The sequence below is a fragment of the Plasmodium gonderi genome (genome assembly GCF_002157705.1).
Source record: "Plasmodium gonderi DNA, contig: Chr07, whole genome shotgun sequence".
NCBI lineage: Eukaryota > Apicomplexa > Aconoidasida > Haemosporida > Plasmodiidae > Plasmodium > Plasmodium gonderi.
Genome location: NW_021628932.1, coordinates 1,418,114 through 1,438,397, shown reverse-complemented (window position 1 = coordinate 1,438,397; position 20,284 = coordinate 1,418,114). Strand labels below are relative to the sequence as shown.

The window sequence follows — 20,284 nt, the reverse complement described above, 5'->3', positions numbered from 1 at the left end:
AGAAGTGGTTGAGAAGTGGCTAAGAAGTGGTTGAGAAGTGGCTGAGAAGTGGTTGAGAAGTGGCTAAGAAGTGGTTGAGAAGTGGCTGAGACGTTGCTAAGAAGTGGTTGAGAAGTGGCTGAGACGTTGCTAAGAAGTGGTTGAGAAGTGGCTGAGACGTTGCTAAGAAGTGGTTGAAAAGTCGCATGATCAGCCATACGACACACGAGTCCAAGAACATCAAACCAATGACAGCTAGCATTTCTTCCCCTTGCACACCAACAAATCTCTCGTACAAATATCTTTGCTGTGTATGCAAAACCGATCCACACCCATTCACCCCCTTATAAACAATTCATCGTAAGATTGCATCGTTTCGAAAAATAGGAACAGAAATACGTGTATTCTGCTCATTCACATATTATTTCCAGATTTTTTTTGCCATATTTTATTCATTCCATTTTTTCTCCCTATAACTGCACTTAAAACGTTTCATATGAATATGCATATGTGGGGTTGTCTCCCCGTGATGGAATCTCCCGTTCCATATGTTCTCCATCGATCGTATCCACATAGCCACATATTGACATGCTCATAAAGCTAGTTATCTAGTGATGTAATGATGTAAAGCAAACAGATGTAATTGTAAAGCACTGATTTGTGTGTATCATGTGGAGGACGGAGGTAAAAAAAAAAAAAAAAAAAAAAATATACATATATGTACATACACATATATGTATATATATATATGTAATAAAATAAAAAGGTACTGAGCCAAGCTACTAATTAAATAAACTCGTCATATTAAAACTTAGGGTATAACAGTTCGTGATTACAGTATCCAATGGAGAGCAAGGGGAAAATGTCAAATTTAACACCCCAGTGGTGTTGTTTGATGGGTGACGTGGCTGAAAATGTTTTTTTTTCTTTCTTTCTTTTTTTTTTTTTTTTTTTTTTTTTTTTTTTTTTTTACACATTGTAGTACAGTAATGGGTCGAGTTTGGTTACATAGGGGCGATTTTCGCCATATACGCACATGTGTGTATGTGTACATTTATTTATATGTACACATATTTATATGCACACATATTTATGTGTTCTTCATTCCCTATTGACCACCACTTTCCGCCAATTCCTTTGAAAAGGTCAAAGCAGCAATTTTAGAATTTCCTAAAAAGAAAAAAAAGAAATATGCAGTATGGAAGGGGCGCATGGGGAGAAAGGATCACCACAAAAGTGTGACATCACAAATGGTGCAGCAAAACCAACCTCGATCGTGCTCCTTCTCCTCGTCATATAACACAACCAGAATATTTCCACCAGGTACTTTAATCAAGTGTAACCCTCCTTTCAGCTTGGCGCATGTAGCAACATCAAATGTATATCCCTCGAATTCCAAATCCCTTTCGATATTTATAAACTGATACTTAGTCCCTCCCAGCCACACTCCATCGGGTGCATATCCCTCCTTAAAAACTGTCAACAGAGTTTGCCCTTCGTTAATCGTTTTCTTGCTTTTGTTTCCATTCTGTAGACATAAAAACGGGGGAAATAAGAGAGAGAGAAAAAAAAAAATGGAGATAAATGAATGGTATATATCATATGTGCCAAACGCATCATCTGCACAATTGCTTCTCTGCAGAAGCGACATGTTCACGTGCGGTCGGTCCTTGCAATTTTTAAACTAGACCAGATCCTTTCGGGGAATTTCCCACACATGTATATATGCATGTATATATATGCATGTATATATATGCACGTCTATATATGCACGTCTATATATGCACGTCTATATATGCACGTCTATATATGCACGTCTATATATGCACGTCTATACATGCACGTCTATACATGCATGTGCCATACCTCATCCTCCACTTCTATTTCGAAATCTTCCTTATAAAATAGAGTCCATTTGTCAAAGTTTGGGTCATTCTCATCGGCTTGAGCGACACAGGCATATACAACTCCATCTTCCTCCTGCGTTCAAAAGGCGGAGAAAATCAAGTTTCTCAATGTGTGTGATTATTCATTATTATTATTATTTGTCATTATTGTTTTTCATTATTTTTTGTCATTATTTTTTGTCATTATTTTTTGTCATTATTGTTTGTCATTATTTTTTGTCATTATTTTTTGTCATTATTTTTTGTCATTATTGTTTTTCATTATTTTTTGTCATTATTTTTTGTCATTATTTTTTGTCATTATTGTTTGTCATTATTTTTTGTTATTATTATAATTGTTTATTTCTTTTTTTTTTTATGATCTGTTCAGGTAAAAATTTCCGTCCGCCAGACGTGCAAACTCAAGAGCCATTGTTCCTTCAGAGGGGAACACATGAACATTTCCGAGTGACGTGAGAGGACGGGCTGAATTGTCACGAGGAAATTCCACTCTCCCTTACCGATGCCAACCCCGCAGCCGACACTTGGTTTGTTGCCAAAAGTCGATCATTCAGGTAACTATCCCATGAATATTCCTCTTCCATTTTGCTTTTAATTTGGGTATGTGTATGTGTATGTGTACGTTTATGTATATGTACGTATATGCATGTGCATATATATATCTGTGTATATTTTCTTCTTATTTTGATTTTGTTTAAGGGGTAAATGGCACGTATGTACAACACAATGTGGGAAATATGTGGAAATGATTAATATTGCACAGTCAGGCAAAAAAAAAAAAAAAAAAAAAAAAAAAAAAAAAAAAAAAAAAAAAAAAAAAAAAAAAAAAAAAAAAAAAAAAAAAAAAAAAAAAAAAAAAAAAAAAAAAAATTAAAAAAATTAAAAAAATTAAAAAGATTAACAAAATGGAAAAAACTAAGAAAGGATAAAAATTGGTAAAGCATGAAAAACAGCGAAAGTCAACACGAGATCGAATAAATCAACATGTGCATAAATTGGAACATTGCTAAAAAGACGAATGAACAAATGCGATTGGTTTCATTTGTGCGAGGGAAAATGTAAGCAGAAAATGCGATCGGCAAAAAATAAACGCCAAGTAGTGTATAGCTATCCGAAGAAATAAACCTGAAGTAACTACCAAAAAAAAAAAAAATAAAATAAAATAATTATTAAATAATAAGTAACACAGAATGGATGATAAACGTAAGCAAAATAAAATGAGCAAAAACTGTGAACGCATAAAACCCTCACAAACGTCAATGAAAGTTGAGTGATGAGTTTGATGAGCAAGCCAAGCTGAGTTTTTTTTTTTTTTTTTTTTTTTTTTTTATCCTTTACCCTTTTTTTTCCTTTTTAAAAGTAACAAAAAAAAAAAAAAAAAAAAAAAAAAAAAAAAAAAAAAAAAAAAAAAAAAAAAAAAAAAAAAAAAAAAAAAAAAAAAAAAAAAAAAAAAAAAAAAAAAAAAAAAAAAAAATTTTTTTTTTTTTTTTTTTTTTTTTTTTTATCCTTTACCCTTTTTTTTCCTTTTTAAAAGAAAAAAAAAAAAAAAAAAAAAAAAAAAAAGAAGCGAGAAAGTTAATTACACCCCAATTTAGTCGCGAATATGTGCATACCTCTTCCCGTTCGCATTTGCATGTACTGATGTGTCAACACACCAATATGCCAATGTGTCAACACGCCAATATGCCAATGTGTCAACACACCAATGTGCCAATTTTTCAATACCCCCTTGTTCTCATGATCCCACAACTTCAAAACACAGCATCACAATTTTGAACAAATTCGAATTTGTCCTTCTTGTCTCATCAAATATACAAAGCATACAAATGTGTGAAATAACCATTTTTATCAAATTGGATACATACGAGAGAGAAAAAAAAAAAAAAAAATAAAATAAAAAAATATGTAAGCAAATCTCCAATTATGCATGAACATGTTCAGGTTCATTATATGCCTTTTTTTTTTTTTTTTTTTTTTTAGGCACCATTTTCTAAATATCTTGTCTTCTCCCCCCCCCCCAAATTTCCCTTTCATATTTATATCAGTTCAAAATGAACAATTAAATGACAAATCTGTCTCATTTTAAATTATGTCATGATGTTCACTGAGTTTGTCCAATCCAACACTTTTATTTTATTTTATTTTTTTTTTTTTTTTGTTGATTTAAAAAAAAAAAAAAAAAAAAGGCAATAATAAGAACAGTGACAACAGTAAGGATGGCATCAAACCCTCCTATACTTCTATGTGTGCAAAGTAGAAAGGGGGTGGGGAGTGAAATGGAAGAAACAACAATATCCATCGCTCTGTCATAATGAAAAATGAACTAGCGTTTCTGAATAAAGCGTTGTAAAAAGAAAAAAAAAAAAAATAGGCACTTCTTTAAACAATTACTTTGTAATGAGATACATTGCAAAGGACAATCTTTTTATCTGTGGGGAACCATTTTGTCACATTTTTTTTTTTTTTTTTTTTTTTTTTACCACATGGTGTTTCTTCCACTCCCATATTCTCTTTGTATATCCACAACTATCACTACTAGCATGACATTCCTTTTTTTTTTTTTTTTAAGTAAAAAAAAAAAATTCACTTAAAGTTTAACAATACTCATCAACTGAACGTGTGCAAAATGTTCTCTCTCTCGAACTTAATATAAATTTGTATCATTCTAGTTGCAAATTGCTTGCACTCGTCATTATTGAGTATGTCCTATATAACCTGTCACATTTGTTATATGCACATCAACTAATGTCCAGATGGCACGACACAGTTGTTTTTCCCTTATGGGGTTGTACCCTAAGGATTTAATGTAGTAATCAACTTAGTGTAGTAATCAACATAACGTAGTAATCACGTTAGTGAAGTAGTGACATGACAAAATGAAGCATGTGAAAGCGCAAAGAAAATTTCTTCCCAATAGTGTTAAATTAACTGTTTAACTTTTTCCCTTCTTATGCAACTCGCATGTGTTATAAGAGGACACATTGGAATATACATGGTGTGTACCAACAAAGAGTTCTGTGGAAATTCACCTGTGTTGCCAAATCTTCGTTATCATCCATGTTTACCCATCAGAACCACTCAACTTTTCTCTCTTCTTTGGGTTCATCAAAAATGGCAAGGTCCTCAAAGAGTCATCATGTGGTGCGGGGAGACAATGACAAGGAGCAGAAAGGGACAAAAAAAGAAAAAAAAAATCAAAAAATTATGGAAAATTAGTGGAAATTGCTTCAAATGGGTGGAAATTGCTTCAAATGGGTGGAAATTGCTTCAAATGGGTGGAAATTGCTTCAAAATGGGTGGAAATTGCTTCAAATGGGTGAAAAGTATGCATTTTCCATTTGTGCAGAGAGAAAAGTGAAACAAAAATAAGTGACACAGAAAATGAGGCACTGTGAAAAGTAAGCTGCGCCCAAAACAAACATGAAGGTGAAGAGGTATAGCGGAAATGTGTGTGTCAATGTCAAGCTGAGTCAAAGCAGGAAATTTTCTCCTTTGTGAACCCAAATAATTTCCCGTTCCTCACAGGGGATGGTAGTAAATGAGACAATACTTTTCATCCACCCATGGGTGCATAATGAAGCTTCTAAAAGGGCAACTAAAAATGCGACTTAAAAGTGTCTACCTCTCCTGAGACTCTTAAAAAAAAAAAAAAATGAAAACTACGCCTGTGAAATTTTCTGTGAAATTTTCTGTGAAATTGAAAGCCGATGCAGAAAAATAAAAAAAATCAGGAAGAGTGAAAACAGTGAACAACTCTCTGCTTTCTCTTTTAAACATTGTCACAGCAAAAAAAGGAAGGAAAAAGAAGGGAGCATCTGTATTATGCATACATGTGTACATACGTACATGCAAAATAAATGTATGCACGTTTTTTTTTTTTTTTTTTTTCTCACTTTTCTTTACTTGTTTTCATGTTTTTTCCTTTTTTTCCTTTTTTTCCTTTTTTTCCTTTTTTTCCTTTTTCTCCCAACTACCTCCTTTGGATAAATCAATTGAGAGATACCTGTTACAAAGTGTGTACCCATCAGAGGGCATCCTCTTTAGCGTTTTTCTAAATGTGTCATCTTTAAAATTTTTATTATTTTAGCTATTTTTGAAATTTTTTCCGTTTCTGCTATTTTTGCAATTTTTTCCGTTTCTGCTATTTTTGCAATTTTTTCCGTTTCTGCCATTTTTGCTATTTTTTCAATTTCTTCAATTTTTTCCATTTTTTCAATTTTTTCAATTTTTTCCATTTTTTCCATTTTTTCCATTTTTTCCATTTCTTCAATTTTTTCCATTTCTTCAATTTTTTCCATTTTTTCCATTTCAGTTTAATTTGCTCAATCAAGTATAAAGAGTTGGCATATACCTTAGCCTATGCCACGGGTGTTACCTATTTTTTTTTTTTATTTTCTGTATTCTTTTTTTTTTTCACACTTTTTCATTTTCTCATATTTGTATTTTTTTCCATATTTCTTCCCACTTTTGAATCTCTCATATTTGCAAGTTCCACTTCGCGGTGCAAGAACCTTGGTGGAAAGGAGGCACCCCAGATTAAAAGAGATACAAAATATAAACGTTCCTTTTCAGATTTTTTTTTTTTTTTTTTTTTTCTCAACTGAGACAACTGAATATTCATCTATATTTCTTGTTCAATTATTACCCCTTGGGGATTTTCCCGTTCCTCTGTTTCCGCATCTGTTTATATGTCCATTTCTGCGTTTCTTTTTGCTCCTACGTGAGATTGCTCAATCGCACACGATCGTTTATCAGCTTCGTCTGAGGCACCACTGCACGAACTCGAATTCATCTCAGCCCTCTTTCTCAGTAAAGTTCTTCTCAAATGCAATTATGGATTCTGATAACCTGCATTGTAGTGTGTGGAATTCTGAGTGCACTTTTTTCAGGTGCGAGCAAAATCTCCACCAGTATGTTCATGGCTAGTCCGATCTGTGAATTACGGACCTCCCTCTATCCCTGTGCCACATGCAGTAACTTATGCAGTGACCGCTGCAATGACTGAACTCATAGTGTGGAACAACCCCACTCCCTGCAGGCCTCTCCCTTGGAATCATGATGCTAGATACACTGCAATTAAACCTGTTAATCCTTGTATCAGAAAAAGACAAAAAAGAATTGAACAACGCAAAGAATGCGAGAAAAATATTGCCTCTAAGAAACAACACGAATGAAATTCTGGTGACATTTATTACAGCCAATGTAATGGTGAATTCAGCTTTTAGCTTGTTGCTTAGCGAATTGACAGACGGAGTTACCTCATTTATTATTTCAACTTTAATTATTACTATTTTTGGAGAAATTATACCACAATCCATCTGTTCGAAACATGGACTAGCCATTGGAGGCTTCTTCGCTCCCCTTATTCACTGCTTGAAGTTCTGTCTTTTCATATTCGCCAAACCGATTAGTCTAATTCTGGATCATTTCGTTGGTAGGTTCTATTCCAAATGAGTTTCGTCTCTGTTGTACACTTTTGCACACAATATGCATATGCACTATACACTTTTGCAAGACCCTCACCTGCGTTGCAACCTGTTTTCTTCGCCCATTCCTCACTGTTTTACATCTCGCATGATACCACCCCGACTAAATGGTTCACATCACATTAAGACATTTTTGCTTACTTCTCATCACCCACACACACCTTAGGGAAAAATGTACTAAATACATATGATAAGAAACAACTGAAGGCACTCGTGGACATGCACAAAAGTGCAGCTGACATTCTGCACGAAGATGAAGCAAAAATTGTTGTTAGCGCCTTGGAAATGTCACAATACAAAGTGATGCACATCATGACAGATATAGATTACGTCTTTGGAATTGATTATAACAGCTTTATAAACTATGACACGATAAAACGGATTCTAAAAAGTGGGTTCTCAAGAATACCTGTTCTAAATAGACATAGATCTGAATGTGTTGTTGGACTCATTCACATTAAAGACTTAATAAACATCTGGTTTGGTATCAACAAAATAATTTTTGATAATAATTCGCTAGTTCAATATAGAAAAAGAAGAGACAGTAATAAACATAGATATTACAAAAAAAAAACAAAATCAGGAATATTCCATCTGATTAAACAAAAATCAGAAAAAATTAGAATAGCCAATAAAATATATGCATATAATGGAGAAAAAATTATTGCACGTCCTACCACTGCATCTAGTAAAAATTTCAAAAACAAAAAAGGGGACGATAAGCACCTCATAAGTGCTCGCTTAAAAAATACACATAACAAAAAAATAAAAAACACTTCAACAGAAGAAAAACATCTTATCGGTAGGAAGAAAAACGGGTATTGCACAGATACAGCCGATAGTGAAAATGATTTGGACAGTACCCTCGGTAAGGAAAATGAAAGAGAAGTTGGAGTTTATGACCACGCTGATTCCACTCTTCATGATGAGCACCACGGCAGGGGAGGAACAGCAGCAGAAGTAGAAGCAGAAGTAGAAGCAGAAGTAGAAGTAGAAGCAGAAGCAGCAGCTGCAGCAGAGATGGTTCAAGTGGAAATCTCAGATTTGAAAGGAAAGAGAGGGAACTCAAAAACAAATGCAAATGGGCATGTGGAAACAGACAGCGAATTAGAACCCGATAGAAAATCCAAAATGAGCGAAGTAAAAATTAACATAAGCCACTATTCCATGGAAAAACAAATCCAAAATGAAAATTTCGATCAGATGAAAAGGAAGAAGGGCGAAAAAAAGGTTCAAATAAAAGCGTCCAATAAAAAAGAGGAGAAAAAAATGGTAAGAAGCAACTATGACAGACACAAAAATGAACATATGCACACAAATAAATGCACACTGAATCCGAATGAAAATAACGATATTGTAAATCCGTCCAAACTTCGAGAAAAGAAAAGAAAAAAAATTAAAAAGAGTTACAAAAATCCATACGAAACAAAGAACAGAAATTTAAATTTTGTCGAATTCCTTTCGGATCAAATGATGCTTAGTGAAGATAATGAAGAACAGTCATCATCACTTGATGACATCGAATTTACCGACATTAGAAAGAGAATAAAATATTACAACAAATTGAACAAGGGGAGACAAGGGGCAAACACAACATGTGCTAATCTTCCTAGTGGAAATGGCTTCTCCACAGGAACTGTGAAAAGTTTTCATCCCTCAGGAAAATGTCAAACGAAAAGAAAGTTAACATCTCCAATTGAAAAAGAAAACTGTAATGTTAATCTATATGAAGAAAACCATCAGGAAACAACAGACACGAGAAATGATGCACTTAATGATGCACATGATAGTATTAGTGATATCACGTCCAACTATGGTCTTAACAGGTACGTGTCACAAAGCATCATGATAAAAGAAAATTTAAACAAAGAAAAAAATATGCAACACATTTTCTTGGATATAAAAAGTTACATCAGAATAACAAGAAATAAGGATATTGAAATTCCAGTGAAATATATTTTGAAACATATTGGAAGATACATTTACGGAGTCGACTATAATGAAAGTATACTCTCTTTGTTAAGTTTTTTTAAAAGTGCCAATAATCACATTGTAGTTGTGAGGAAGGTTATTTGTGATGAAAATGCAGACCCAAAATATTCACACATTGGAATTATTACTCTAGAAGATGTTATAGAAATTTTACTGCAAGAAGAAATAACGGATGAATTCGATTTTAGAAATATAAAAAAGGGAACCGACATTCCTTCCAATTTTGTCTGGAAAAATTCTGATGAATCGCTTAAGAATGCTAATAAAATGAGGGAAAAATCAATAGATAAGAAAAACGACAAAGCATACATAGAACCCAAGGGAATGCAACAATCACAGGAAAGAGGAGACGACAATAATACTGCACCTGAATGGATACACTCTTTCATGGAACAAAGGATTAACAGAAAGAACACACACCTACCAGCATGCAAAAAGGAAATTATCAGTGTTCTAAAAGAAAGTATATATTTTAAATACATAGATACACAGTTGATAAGAAAGTGGATACAAAAAAAAAAAATAAGAACTGTACAAAAAAATGAATATCTATTGAAAGAAAATACCTTTTTAAATTATGCAATTATACTCATGAAAGGACATGTGAAAAATGTAAAAAACAATAGTACACACATATTGGAAGATAAGTGCATTATTGCATTGGAAGCTCTCGGGCCATGTAACATTATCGAACTATTTAATAGCACTATTGAGAAAAGAATTCATGTTTTGGAAAATTATCAAGAAGAAAAAAAAAAAAAAAAAATAAATAATAAATCGCTATTTTTCAAAAGAAAAAATCAGGAAGACAAGAAAGGATCATTTAAAACAAAATGGAGTTCCCTAATCAGGGAAAAGCACAAAAATCAGAAAAACAAGTCGAACGGCATAAGCACTGATACTGACCTACACATCACAAACGTGATTCATAAGAACATCAATATCTTGTTCAAGAAGTGGTATACACAGCATGTCTACTTTAACAAGAGCACGTATATTGCAGGTGCGTACGAGCGATGCGCGTTCAGCTGCACCCATGAGCCCATTCTAGTGTGTTCATACATGTGTGTGAATATATGTGTGTTCATACAGGTGTGTTCATACATGTGTGTGAATATGCGCATGTTCATTCTAGTGTGTTCATACACATATATTCACACACATGTGACCTACAAATGCATCATCTGTCTGTGCTCACTCATTATTGTGTCCATTTAACCCTTCACACAGAAACTCCCTGCGAATATATTGTTCTGTCCAAAAACGAATATATGGACATGATAACTGGTAAGTCATCACACAGTCATCTCCTTCATGTCAATATGAAAAAGGAGATTATTTACACTATCCTCATTTTACATTTCTGATAATTCTGTTATTCTATATGTTGTTCCTTCTGTATCGTAATTACACAAATGTGAAAATATTCTCTTTTTTTTTTTTTTTTTTTTTTCATTATTTTCAGAATGCTACAGCAACAACAAGGTTGACGAAATTATTGAGGATAATTGACATTAGTTTTATTTATTTATTTTTTTTTTTTTTTTTTTTTTTGTATATAAATATCCATATCACCAATCCACATCCTTTTATCAATTTTAATTTTCCATATCATATTTTTTTTCATACATTTTTCCCAACCTTTTTTTTTCCTTTTTTTTTTTTTTTTTTTTTTTTTTTTTTTTTTTTTTTTTTTTGTATATAAATATCCATATCACCAATCCACATCCTTTTATCAATTTTAATTTTCCATATCATATTTTTTGTCATACATTTCTCCCAACCTGTTTTCTTCCTTTTTTTTTTTTTTTTTTTTTTTGTTTCCCCCTTTTAAATATTAATATTTGTTAATATATTTCCATTTTTTTTATAAATTTTTAAAAATTTTTTAAATTTTTTGTACATTTTTTATGAACAAAGTCATAATTTTAATGATTCAAAAAAGGAAAAAAAAAAAAAAAAAAAAAAAAAAAAAAAAAAAGACAGGGCAAAAGGTTGAAAATAGAAAGAAGCAGAAATTAAAGTAAAATTTATGAGGCACAATAAAACGAGTATACCTTGGAATCCTGTTATATTTATAACTTTGCGTGTCACTCAATGTGTAGACATAATATACCTCTCATTAACATGGTTGCGTAATGTTTATATATAGAACTCCTCTTATTTATTATTATTTTTTTTTTTTTCATATATTTGTTTTTTTTTTTTTTTTTTTTTTTTTACTTGCATATTCTATACATTTTGGCTAGCTCCACTATACACCATCCACATTTACATAGGATCTTCATATAATTCTTCTTCTTCTTCGTTTACGTTACAAGTGTTGGCACAAAAGTAGGATGAAAATAACAATGTCGAAGCGATCACTGTTGAGCTTAGTACTGCCAAGGATAGTCCGATTGCCCCGACGCCCATTCCTGTCACATTGACAAGGAAAACGGGAAAAAAAAAAAAAAATGAGAAAGAGAAGGATATGAAGAGGCAGCACTGTGGTAAAGAAAAATAAAAATATGTATGTACATGGACAGACAAAAACACTGGAATGGAAGAACATTCATCTTTTTATCAATTTGGGTGCAAAGAGTGAGATGATGTAATCGATGGGAAGAATAACGTGTGGAAGTATTAGACGATTGTGGTAAACACATTAAGGGAAAAGATGATCCCGAACTGTCACACAATATAATGTTCAACATGTATTATGTATTTCGCAATTTTCCAAATCTTTTTCTTCTGAACAGGTGTTAGAAAAAGATGAAGAATTTTTACCTGCACCATAAATGATATTGTCGACGATTCCGTATTCTGCAACGAGGGAGGAAAAAAAAAAAAAAAAAAAAAAAAAAACATGAACATAGACATAACATAGACATAACATAGACTTAACATAGACTTAACATAGACTTAACATAGACATAATATAGACATAACATAGACATAACATAGACATAACATAGACATAACATAGACATAACATAGACTTAACATAGACTTAACATAGACATAACATAGACATAACATAGACATAACATAGACATAACATAGACTTAACATAGACTTAACATAGACTTAACATAGACTTAACATAGACATAATATAGACATAACATAGACATAACATAGACATAACATAGACATAACATAGACTTAACATAGACTTAACATAGACTTAACATAGACATAATATAGACATAACATAGACATAACATAGACATAACATAGACATAACATAGACATAACATAGACTTAACATAGACTTAACATAGACATAACATAAACAATTTTGGAATTAAAAAATGGGAATGGATTACTACACGCGCTTATATCTGCATGATGAGAATACAAATTTTTTTGTGAACCTTTTGCTAATTTAATTTAACCTTTTTTTTCAAAACTTTTGCTTTCACTGAATGCTTCCCCCTGTAAAAGGAAATTCACATGTAATAATTTTATGTATGAACATTAATATCTTTGTACATACGATTTAATCTCATTATTCTACACATTCATGTGAAACGAATGAACGTACATGCCTGAGGGGCATAGAGGGGAGCGGAGTGTGTCGACCACTCACCAACCCCCTCGACTATATGTGCTTGCATATATGCGGCTTTTATATGTACAAGTTTTATATATATCAGTAGTATAAGCTTTGTGTGCACTTTTGCATGAACACGTTCAGATTAAGCACATATACATATACATATATATATATATATACACATTTGTACATGTATGCACCATGCTTCTTTTTCTCTTTTTTGTGTATTTCTCACCGATAGTTTCTCGGTGGAGAAGGTATCCTCGTCCTTGTCTCTGTTAAGGTGAGAAAGTGTGTACACGAAATTTTGAATGTGTCGCATATGTTTAATTGTTTATAATACATATGTCACACACTTAATAAATAATACAAAACAAACTTTTTCAGCGCTACGTGTCCGTAGCTGCTAGCGAAAACTCACCCTGATGGTATTCTTCGGAAATGCCCGTTGTAAATTTTTTTTAATGACATTTTGATGAACTTATGAAGAAGGTATAACGGGCCAAGTGCATAAGGGTAATGAAAGGGGTCGGAGAAAAGTGTAAAAACGCAAAACCAAAAGAGTGTAGAGGAGCGAAAATGTAGAGGTGCGAAAGTGTTTTAACGAAACAGCGTTGTTGTAAATCAAAAAAAATAATAAAATAAATAATAAATAAAACAAAAAAAACTCAAAGTGGAAAGTGAAGCGGAAAGTGAAGTGGCCATATATGTGTGCATATTTTTATTTTTTTTTCCACGTGCAAACACAATTTTATAACATTTGCGAGGAAGTCTACAAGGGTGAGCAGAAAATTGTAAAATGAAACTAAAGGAAGAGAGAAGACTGATAAGGGAAAGTAGGGAATAAAATTAAATGCAAAAAAAAAAAAAAAAAAAAAAAAAAAAAAAAAAAAAAAAAAAAAAAAAAAAAAAAAAAAAAAAAAAAAAAAAAAAAAAAAAAAAAAAAAAAAAAAAAAAAAAAAAAAAAAAAAAAAAAAAAAAAAAAAAAAAAAAAAGCAAAAAGGGGTAGGGTAAAAGTGGAATAAAACGGTAATAAAAAGGGGAAATGAAAAAGTAGTAAAAAAAAAAAAAAAAAAAAAAATGCATGTTAAATTTCAGGGGAAAATTTATCCTAAAACACAAGTAAAAACACTGTCATGAATTCAATAAAAACAAAAATAAAAATTTATAGACATCTTGGTGGTGTACTGTGTCGGTGTAAAGTGGCAGTTCAGTGTTGCCGCTCAATGTGACCGCATAATAATGTGATGATGATATAAAAAATGTTGTGAACTTTACCCCTCCATAAAAACTGTAACATTCAGAAAAACATGTGTAAATTTTACTTATTTTTGGAAACTTTTATCAGAACAATTGGGACAGACATTCCACGTCACCTTTCATCATCCACTTTTATTTGGTTTATTCATTTTTGTTCATTTTTTTTATTATTTTTTTTTTTTTTTTCCTTAATAATCTTTTTATACACTTTTTCAGACATGTCATGTGGACTAATTTTATCCACTTTTTAATTATGCATTATATGGTATGTTAGATAAAATATTATTTTTTTGTTTTTTGTTTTTTGTTTTTTGTTTTTTGTTTTTTATTTTTATTTTTATTTTATTTTTTTTGAACATTTGTCAGCCATGCACGAGAAGGGAGTTCGTTCATGTTGGCGTAAATTTGACCCAGTATTGAACTCTTTTTAGTAAAAATATTCTGAACAAAATTGTGTGTGAAAAATTGTCCATATATTTATGTGGAAAATATGAGCAAAATTGTGCTGAATGGACTGGCCGATATTTTTTCCCCATCACAATCGCACAGCTAGCTTTTCATAAAGTTCGTAAATTATCCCAAAGAATTTTTCCTCGCAATCTGAACCAGGCTGGAAATGGGAGAAAAAAAAAAAAAAAAAAAAAAAAAAACACAAAATTTGAAATTTGAAATTTGAAATTTGAAATTTGAAATTGTAAGATATGACAAGACTAAGGAGAAGAAATAAAATTATAAAACGAAGTTCCCGTGAAAGGTCTTTTTTCTCAAAAATATTTGTAAATACCGTGGGTTATTATACCAAGACAAGAGTGGAAAAAAAAAAAAAAAAAAATACTGTGCTGTGCACCCGTTTTACATGTCCATATGACAATACCGGGATGCATTACCCTCCATCCCTTCAATTTTAAAGACGAATCGAAAATGTCCAGCATACGTTCAAGTGATCTACACGGTAGTGAGTTATATATAAAAAAAAAATAAAACGAATAAAAAGCTGCACTTGTACTTCCATTTGTACTTCCATTTGTACTTCCATTTGTACTTCCATTTGCACTTCCATTTGCACTTCCATTTGCACTTCCATTTGCACTTCCATTTGCACTTCCATTCATACTTGCGCCTCTTTCCCACAAAAAGGAAATCATCACATGATCTCAACCGTAACTTAAAAGGTGCGTTCTCCGTGTGTGCAATTCGAAACACATACACATTGCTCATGCTTCCATGTTTACACAATTTTGATGGCACCTACAGGGGGAGAAGAGTCCTCCAAAGATGAAGCCGGATGAGACTTGATCAGCCTTGGTGAGACCTCTTCCCCCCGCCCCTCGCAATTATTTTTCAATTCATTGGATCCATCGTGCTCATCACGTCCGACGTGTAGTATATACGAACTATGAATTTATGTAACCCTGCCTTTCGCATGAACTCAATTAAAAAGAATTATTGTATGCACTGTTCAGGCTTATAACAAAAATCGACCAACAGCACTTGTACATAAGACATAACTTTGCAAAAAAACAATAAAATAAAAATAATGGAAACTCTTCTAGATAGCGAAACACTAAAGAATTACGAAAAAGAAACGAACGAATATATTCGCAAAAAAAAAGTAGAAAAATTGTTCGATGTCATTTTAAAAAATGTTCTAATAAACAAACCAGAAAATGTCTATTTGTACATATATAAGAACATTTATTCTTTCCTTTTGAATAAAATTTTTATAATCGGTCCTCCTTTGCTGAAAATTACTCCTACCTTATGTTCCGCCATTTCCAGCTGCTTCAGCTATTACCACCTTAGTATTTCACATATGATTGAGTCTTATATGCCTCTTGAGACAACGAACGATGTTGAAAATTCACCAAGAAAAAAATTAGGTAAGCTAAAGAGTACCTCACAGACATATACACGCTTGTGCAGATCCATTTAAGATGAACATAAATGATTGCTATGTAAATGCGAGCACATGGTTAAAAAAAAATTTTTTTTTTATGAACGCGGATAGCTGTAAATGTTTTTTTTTTTTATGAACGCGGATAGCTGTAAATGTTTTTTTTTTTTATGAACGCGGATAGCTGTAAATGTTTTTTTTTTTTATGAACGCAGATAGCTGTAAATAGTTTTTTTTTTTTTATGAACGCAGATAGCTGTAAATAGTTTTTTTTTTTTTTTATGAACGCTGACAACTGTAAATGTTTTTTCTTTTTTTTTTAAACAATTCACGCTTTAATTGCACGCATTGTGTGCATTTCTTTTAATAGCCAGTGATGATTTAATTTGTTCCATTGTTAAAAGAAATATAAACAACCTGAATGCAAAACAAAGGAGGGGCTTTGTTGTTGAAGGGTTCCCAAGTACTAATCTACAGGCACATAGCTGTCTTCAACATTTACCTTCCTACATTTTTGTCTTGTATGCCGACGAAGAGTATATTTATGAACAGTACGAGAAGGAAAGTAGAATAAAAATCTGCTCTGACATGAATAATCAAACATATGATGAAAATTCAGAATTATTCGAAATGGCGGAGATCGATACGCATCCTCTAAAGGATGAGGTAAAGGTCTACTTAAGGTGGGGTGTAACACTGTAGTAATGCTAGTACGGTAGCACCTGCTGAGTTTAATGTATAGTGAAACGAGTTCCTCGTCTTCCACGTTTTGCTCCTTATCACGCAAAATGTACATACATGCATAGACATAAGCATGCATAAACATATGCATACATAAACACACACATGAATACACACATAAACACACACATGAATACACACATAAACACACACATGAATACACACATACATACACACACGAATGACTCACCATTTAAGAAATCTTTTATTGACAGCACGTTGCAACTTTCCATCCAAAAAGAAACATTTCAGGGGTGTTATCTGTCCTCGGGGATCGTAAGGAAGTACTAAATTTACGTGATTATGATGAAAACGGCTTAATTGAACATGTCATGGTACAAGACAATTTTTCTTTCTTTTACTCAACCCGTTTGTGCTTTATTATACATACACATATATATATATATATATATATATATATATATATGTATATATACCCTCTTCTTTTTTCTTATTTTGTCGCATCACATGTTGCACACATTTTTAACCATTCATTACTTTACCTAAATTTGACGTTTTTCATATTTACTTTTTAAGAATAAGATTGGTCAAACTAAAGATGAATGGAATTGCGTCTTTGATGATTATTCAGTAAACTAGGGTTGAATATCTTTATTACCCCAGGGATCCTCTCACTTGTGTACGTATACATCTGTATGAGTGACACATGCACTGGATAAGTAGCTATAGCCTCAAGCTGAAGACAGTATCACTTCCATATGATGTCGTACATCCAATCCTCCTTTTAAGTGAATGCAAAGATTGAGAAAAAGGATGAAGATAAATGGGCTATATTATTCCTCCAGTTCGTTCCACTTGTGCAAATGAAAAAAGGAAATTTTTTATCCAATGGGACAACGAAATTAATCGATGAAGAGCTTTTTTATTACCCATATACATGGTACCAATTCGAGCAAAGGGTGCCATCTCGCATGGTGGATGTGTACATTAGATATATATATATATACATACATATATGCATATATACAAATATACATATATGCATATATACATATATGCATATATACATATATACATATACACATACGAATGTGCTGTGCCCACGACCATATGCAGCACTACAGATACGATGTATATGGCTCATTTGAAAATTGAAAGAAAAACTTTATACTTACTACACCTATTTTGCGTTAAAATGAAATGCAGCACATTGTCGGATAAGCGAAAAGGGAAAAAAAAAAAAAAAAAAAAACTGACCTCGTTCATACAAATTTGTTCTTTATTCTGCCTTTTTTTTTTTTTTTTTTTTTTTTTTTTTCTTACTCTCACGTAATATTATTATGACAATATAGAAACTAGAAACAACAAGAAACGATACAATTTTGTCACAAAAAAAAAAAAAAAAATAATTTACAAAGGGATACATTACACCATTTTCCCCTATTTATTGTGATATATATATATATATATATATATATATATATACATTAAGCAAGAGAGGTTATATACATAAGAGAATGAACATAATAAGAATGAGCACTTTTCTCATTACTATACCATGCGTTTTCCCCGTCACAAAATAAAAATTATTAACAGTTCATAACTTTTTTATTATTTATTTATGATACTTTTATTATTATTATTTTTTTTTTTTTTTTTTTTTTTTTCCAGCATGCATTGTCATGTGTTTACTACTGTTGACGTAACTAATTGGTTAAGTTGCTGATTATATTAGAGATATATATTTTATTCCATGTGACGAAAACGAATTGAAATTCTTTTTACACCCAAAATCAGGGCTCCTAACCACCCCTACAAAAAAACAATTATTTTTATGTATTCCAAGGACTTGGAATATGTTTTTTACCTGCACATAAAAGATTTACACTAGCATATATGTGTAACATAAATACATGTATGTACATATATATATGTACACCTCGTTTATGTAAGCACGTTTTACTGCATCAATAAACGTAATTTGTGTGCATACCATCGCCACCAACCCCCACTACTTCTCTCTTTGTTCTCACATTTATGTTTTGACCCACCCTGAGAGGAGGAATAACCTCACCTTTGTGAAGAACTTCAAACATACATGCACATATACATATGCACACATTGCCAAGCATGGAAATCGAAAGTATAAGAAGAGAAGAAGTGAACTCTTTTTTGTTGGAAAACCTGTACGATATTAAAACCCCCATTTCAGATGGAACAACAATTATAGGAATTATTTATGAACATGGTGTTATGCTGGCATGCGACACGAGAACATCCTCAGGAACTTTTGTTAGTAACAAATGTTCTCGAAAAATAAACAGAATTAATGAAAACATATATGTATGTCGTAGTGGTACTTCTGCTCATAGTCAGAAAGTTATAGAACTTATTAAGCATTATTCCCTAACCCTAAAATGTGAAAACAGAAAAAAAGGAAGATTTCATGAAGATGAAATAATAACAGATGATATTAGTAATGAGGAAGATATCGATTTAAATGCAATTAATAATTCCTTCAATTTAGGACAAAACAGTAATAACAACAATTTTGTCACGAAACATAAATATTTTTATGAAGACAAATTTATGGATTTTAATCCATTAGTTGAAAATGTTGCACACATTACCAAGAAATTACTTTATGTAAACAATAATTTTCTCTCCTGTGGACTTATATTTGGAGGATATGATAAAGTTAAAAAGCAACAATTATATTCAGTTAATTTAAATGGAAGTATCATCCAAAGGTTTGATTATGCTGTTAGTGGAAGTGGTAGTGTATACATACAATCCTACTTACAGGACAAGTACAAAAAAAATATGACTAAAAAAGAATGCTTTGATTTAATCCTTGGATGTGTTAAATATGCCATGTATAATGATAATAGTAGTGGAGGACTTGTTCGAATTATCAACATCACGAAACTCTTTGTGGAAGAATTCACAGTAACCAACACACACCTGCACTTTGATTATTAGCCTCATGTGAAATTTCAGTCCGAGACAAGCAAAGATATCCATAGAAATTTATCTAAATTGGGAGAGGATGGAAAGAGCGGAGGGAGAGGAAGGCCTTCTATCAGAGAATGTGATATTCCCTCATTTCCCTCTCTTAACAAAATTGTGTCTGTGACTTTTGCTTATTGGGTTGGGTTGGGGGTGGTGGAGGAGGAGGAGGGACTCCAAAAACGGAATACTTTCCATGTTTGAACATATTTCAAATGGGAAGTTAACATTGGACATATGTATGACAACTAGTCAAGTAAAAAACAACATATGAGTATTTTTATTTTATAGAAACAAAGAACTTTTTCAAAACTTTTTTTTTAAAATTGTACCATATAATGCATGGTAGTTTTTTTTTTTTTTTTGTGGAAGCAGGCAGGTCGCATATGGAGAAAAAAAAAAAGAAAAAAAACTACAATACTTTGTGTTCATGTGATTAATATGAATAGTGGATTTTATTTTGTTCCTGCTTTTTTCATATCACCTACTTCCCTCCTTGACAACATTTTTTACAT

The 20,284-nt window shown here is 32.0% G+C and overlaps 5 protein-coding genes across 5 annotated transcripts; 3 read left to right on the top strand and 2 right to left on the bottom strand.

The window, feature by feature from the left end:
• Positions 1–1,087: 1,087 nt before the first annotated feature.
• On the bottom strand, positions 1,088–2,470 carry PGO_073020 (profilin; the record flags this gene model as incomplete). Its single annotated transcript, XM_028687175.1, has 4 exons — positions 1,088–1,149; positions 1,249–1,507; positions 1,846–1,959; positions 2,387–2,470. 4 exons carry the CDS (start codon positions 2,468–2,470, stop codon positions 1,088–1,090), a joined length of 519 nt encoding a protein of 172 aa, XP_028542976.1.
• A 4,241-nt stretch (positions 2,471–6,711) lies between these two features.
• On the top strand, positions 6,712–10,876 carry PGO_073010 (protein MAM3; the record flags this gene model as incomplete). The annotated part of the gene is made up of 5 exons (XM_028687174.1): positions 6,712–6,775; positions 6,925–7,320; positions 7,539–10,367; positions 10,595–10,651; positions 10,830–10,876. 5 exons carry the CDS (start codon positions 6,712–6,714, stop codon positions 10,874–10,876), a joined length of 3,393 nt encoding a protein of 1,130 aa, XP_028542975.1.
• A 759-nt stretch (positions 10,877–11,635) lies between these two features.
• PGO_073000 (conserved Plasmodium protein, unknown function) lies at positions 11,636–13,375 on the bottom strand (the record flags this gene model as incomplete). The annotated part of the gene is made up of 5 exons (XM_028687173.1): positions 11,636–11,781; positions 12,134–12,169; positions 12,744–12,783; positions 13,140–13,179; positions 13,326–13,375. The coding sequence occupies 5 exons, from the start codon at positions 13,373–13,375 to the stop codon at positions 11,636–11,638; spliced, it is 312 nt and encodes a 103-aa protein (XP_028542974.1).
• Positions 13,376–15,701: 2,326 nt separating this feature from the next.
• Positions 15,702–17,399, top strand: PGO_072990 (adenylate kinase-like protein 2; the record flags this gene model as incomplete). Its single annotated transcript, XM_028687172.1, has 4 exons — positions 15,702–16,044; positions 16,429–16,741; positions 17,041–17,128; positions 17,337–17,399. 4 exons carry the CDS (start codon positions 15,702–15,704, stop codon positions 17,397–17,399), a joined length of 807 nt encoding a protein of 268 aa, XP_028542973.1.
• Positions 17,400–18,890: 1,491 nt separating this feature from the next.
• On the top strand, positions 18,891–19,742 carry PGO_072980 (proteasome subunit beta type-6; the record flags this gene model as incomplete). The annotated part of the gene is made up of 1 exon (XM_028687171.1): positions 18,891–19,742. One exon carries the CDS (start codon positions 18,891–18,893, stop codon positions 19,740–19,742), a length of 852 nt encoding a protein of 283 aa, XP_028542972.1.
• Between the last annotated feature and the right edge of the window lie 542 nt (positions 19,743–20,284).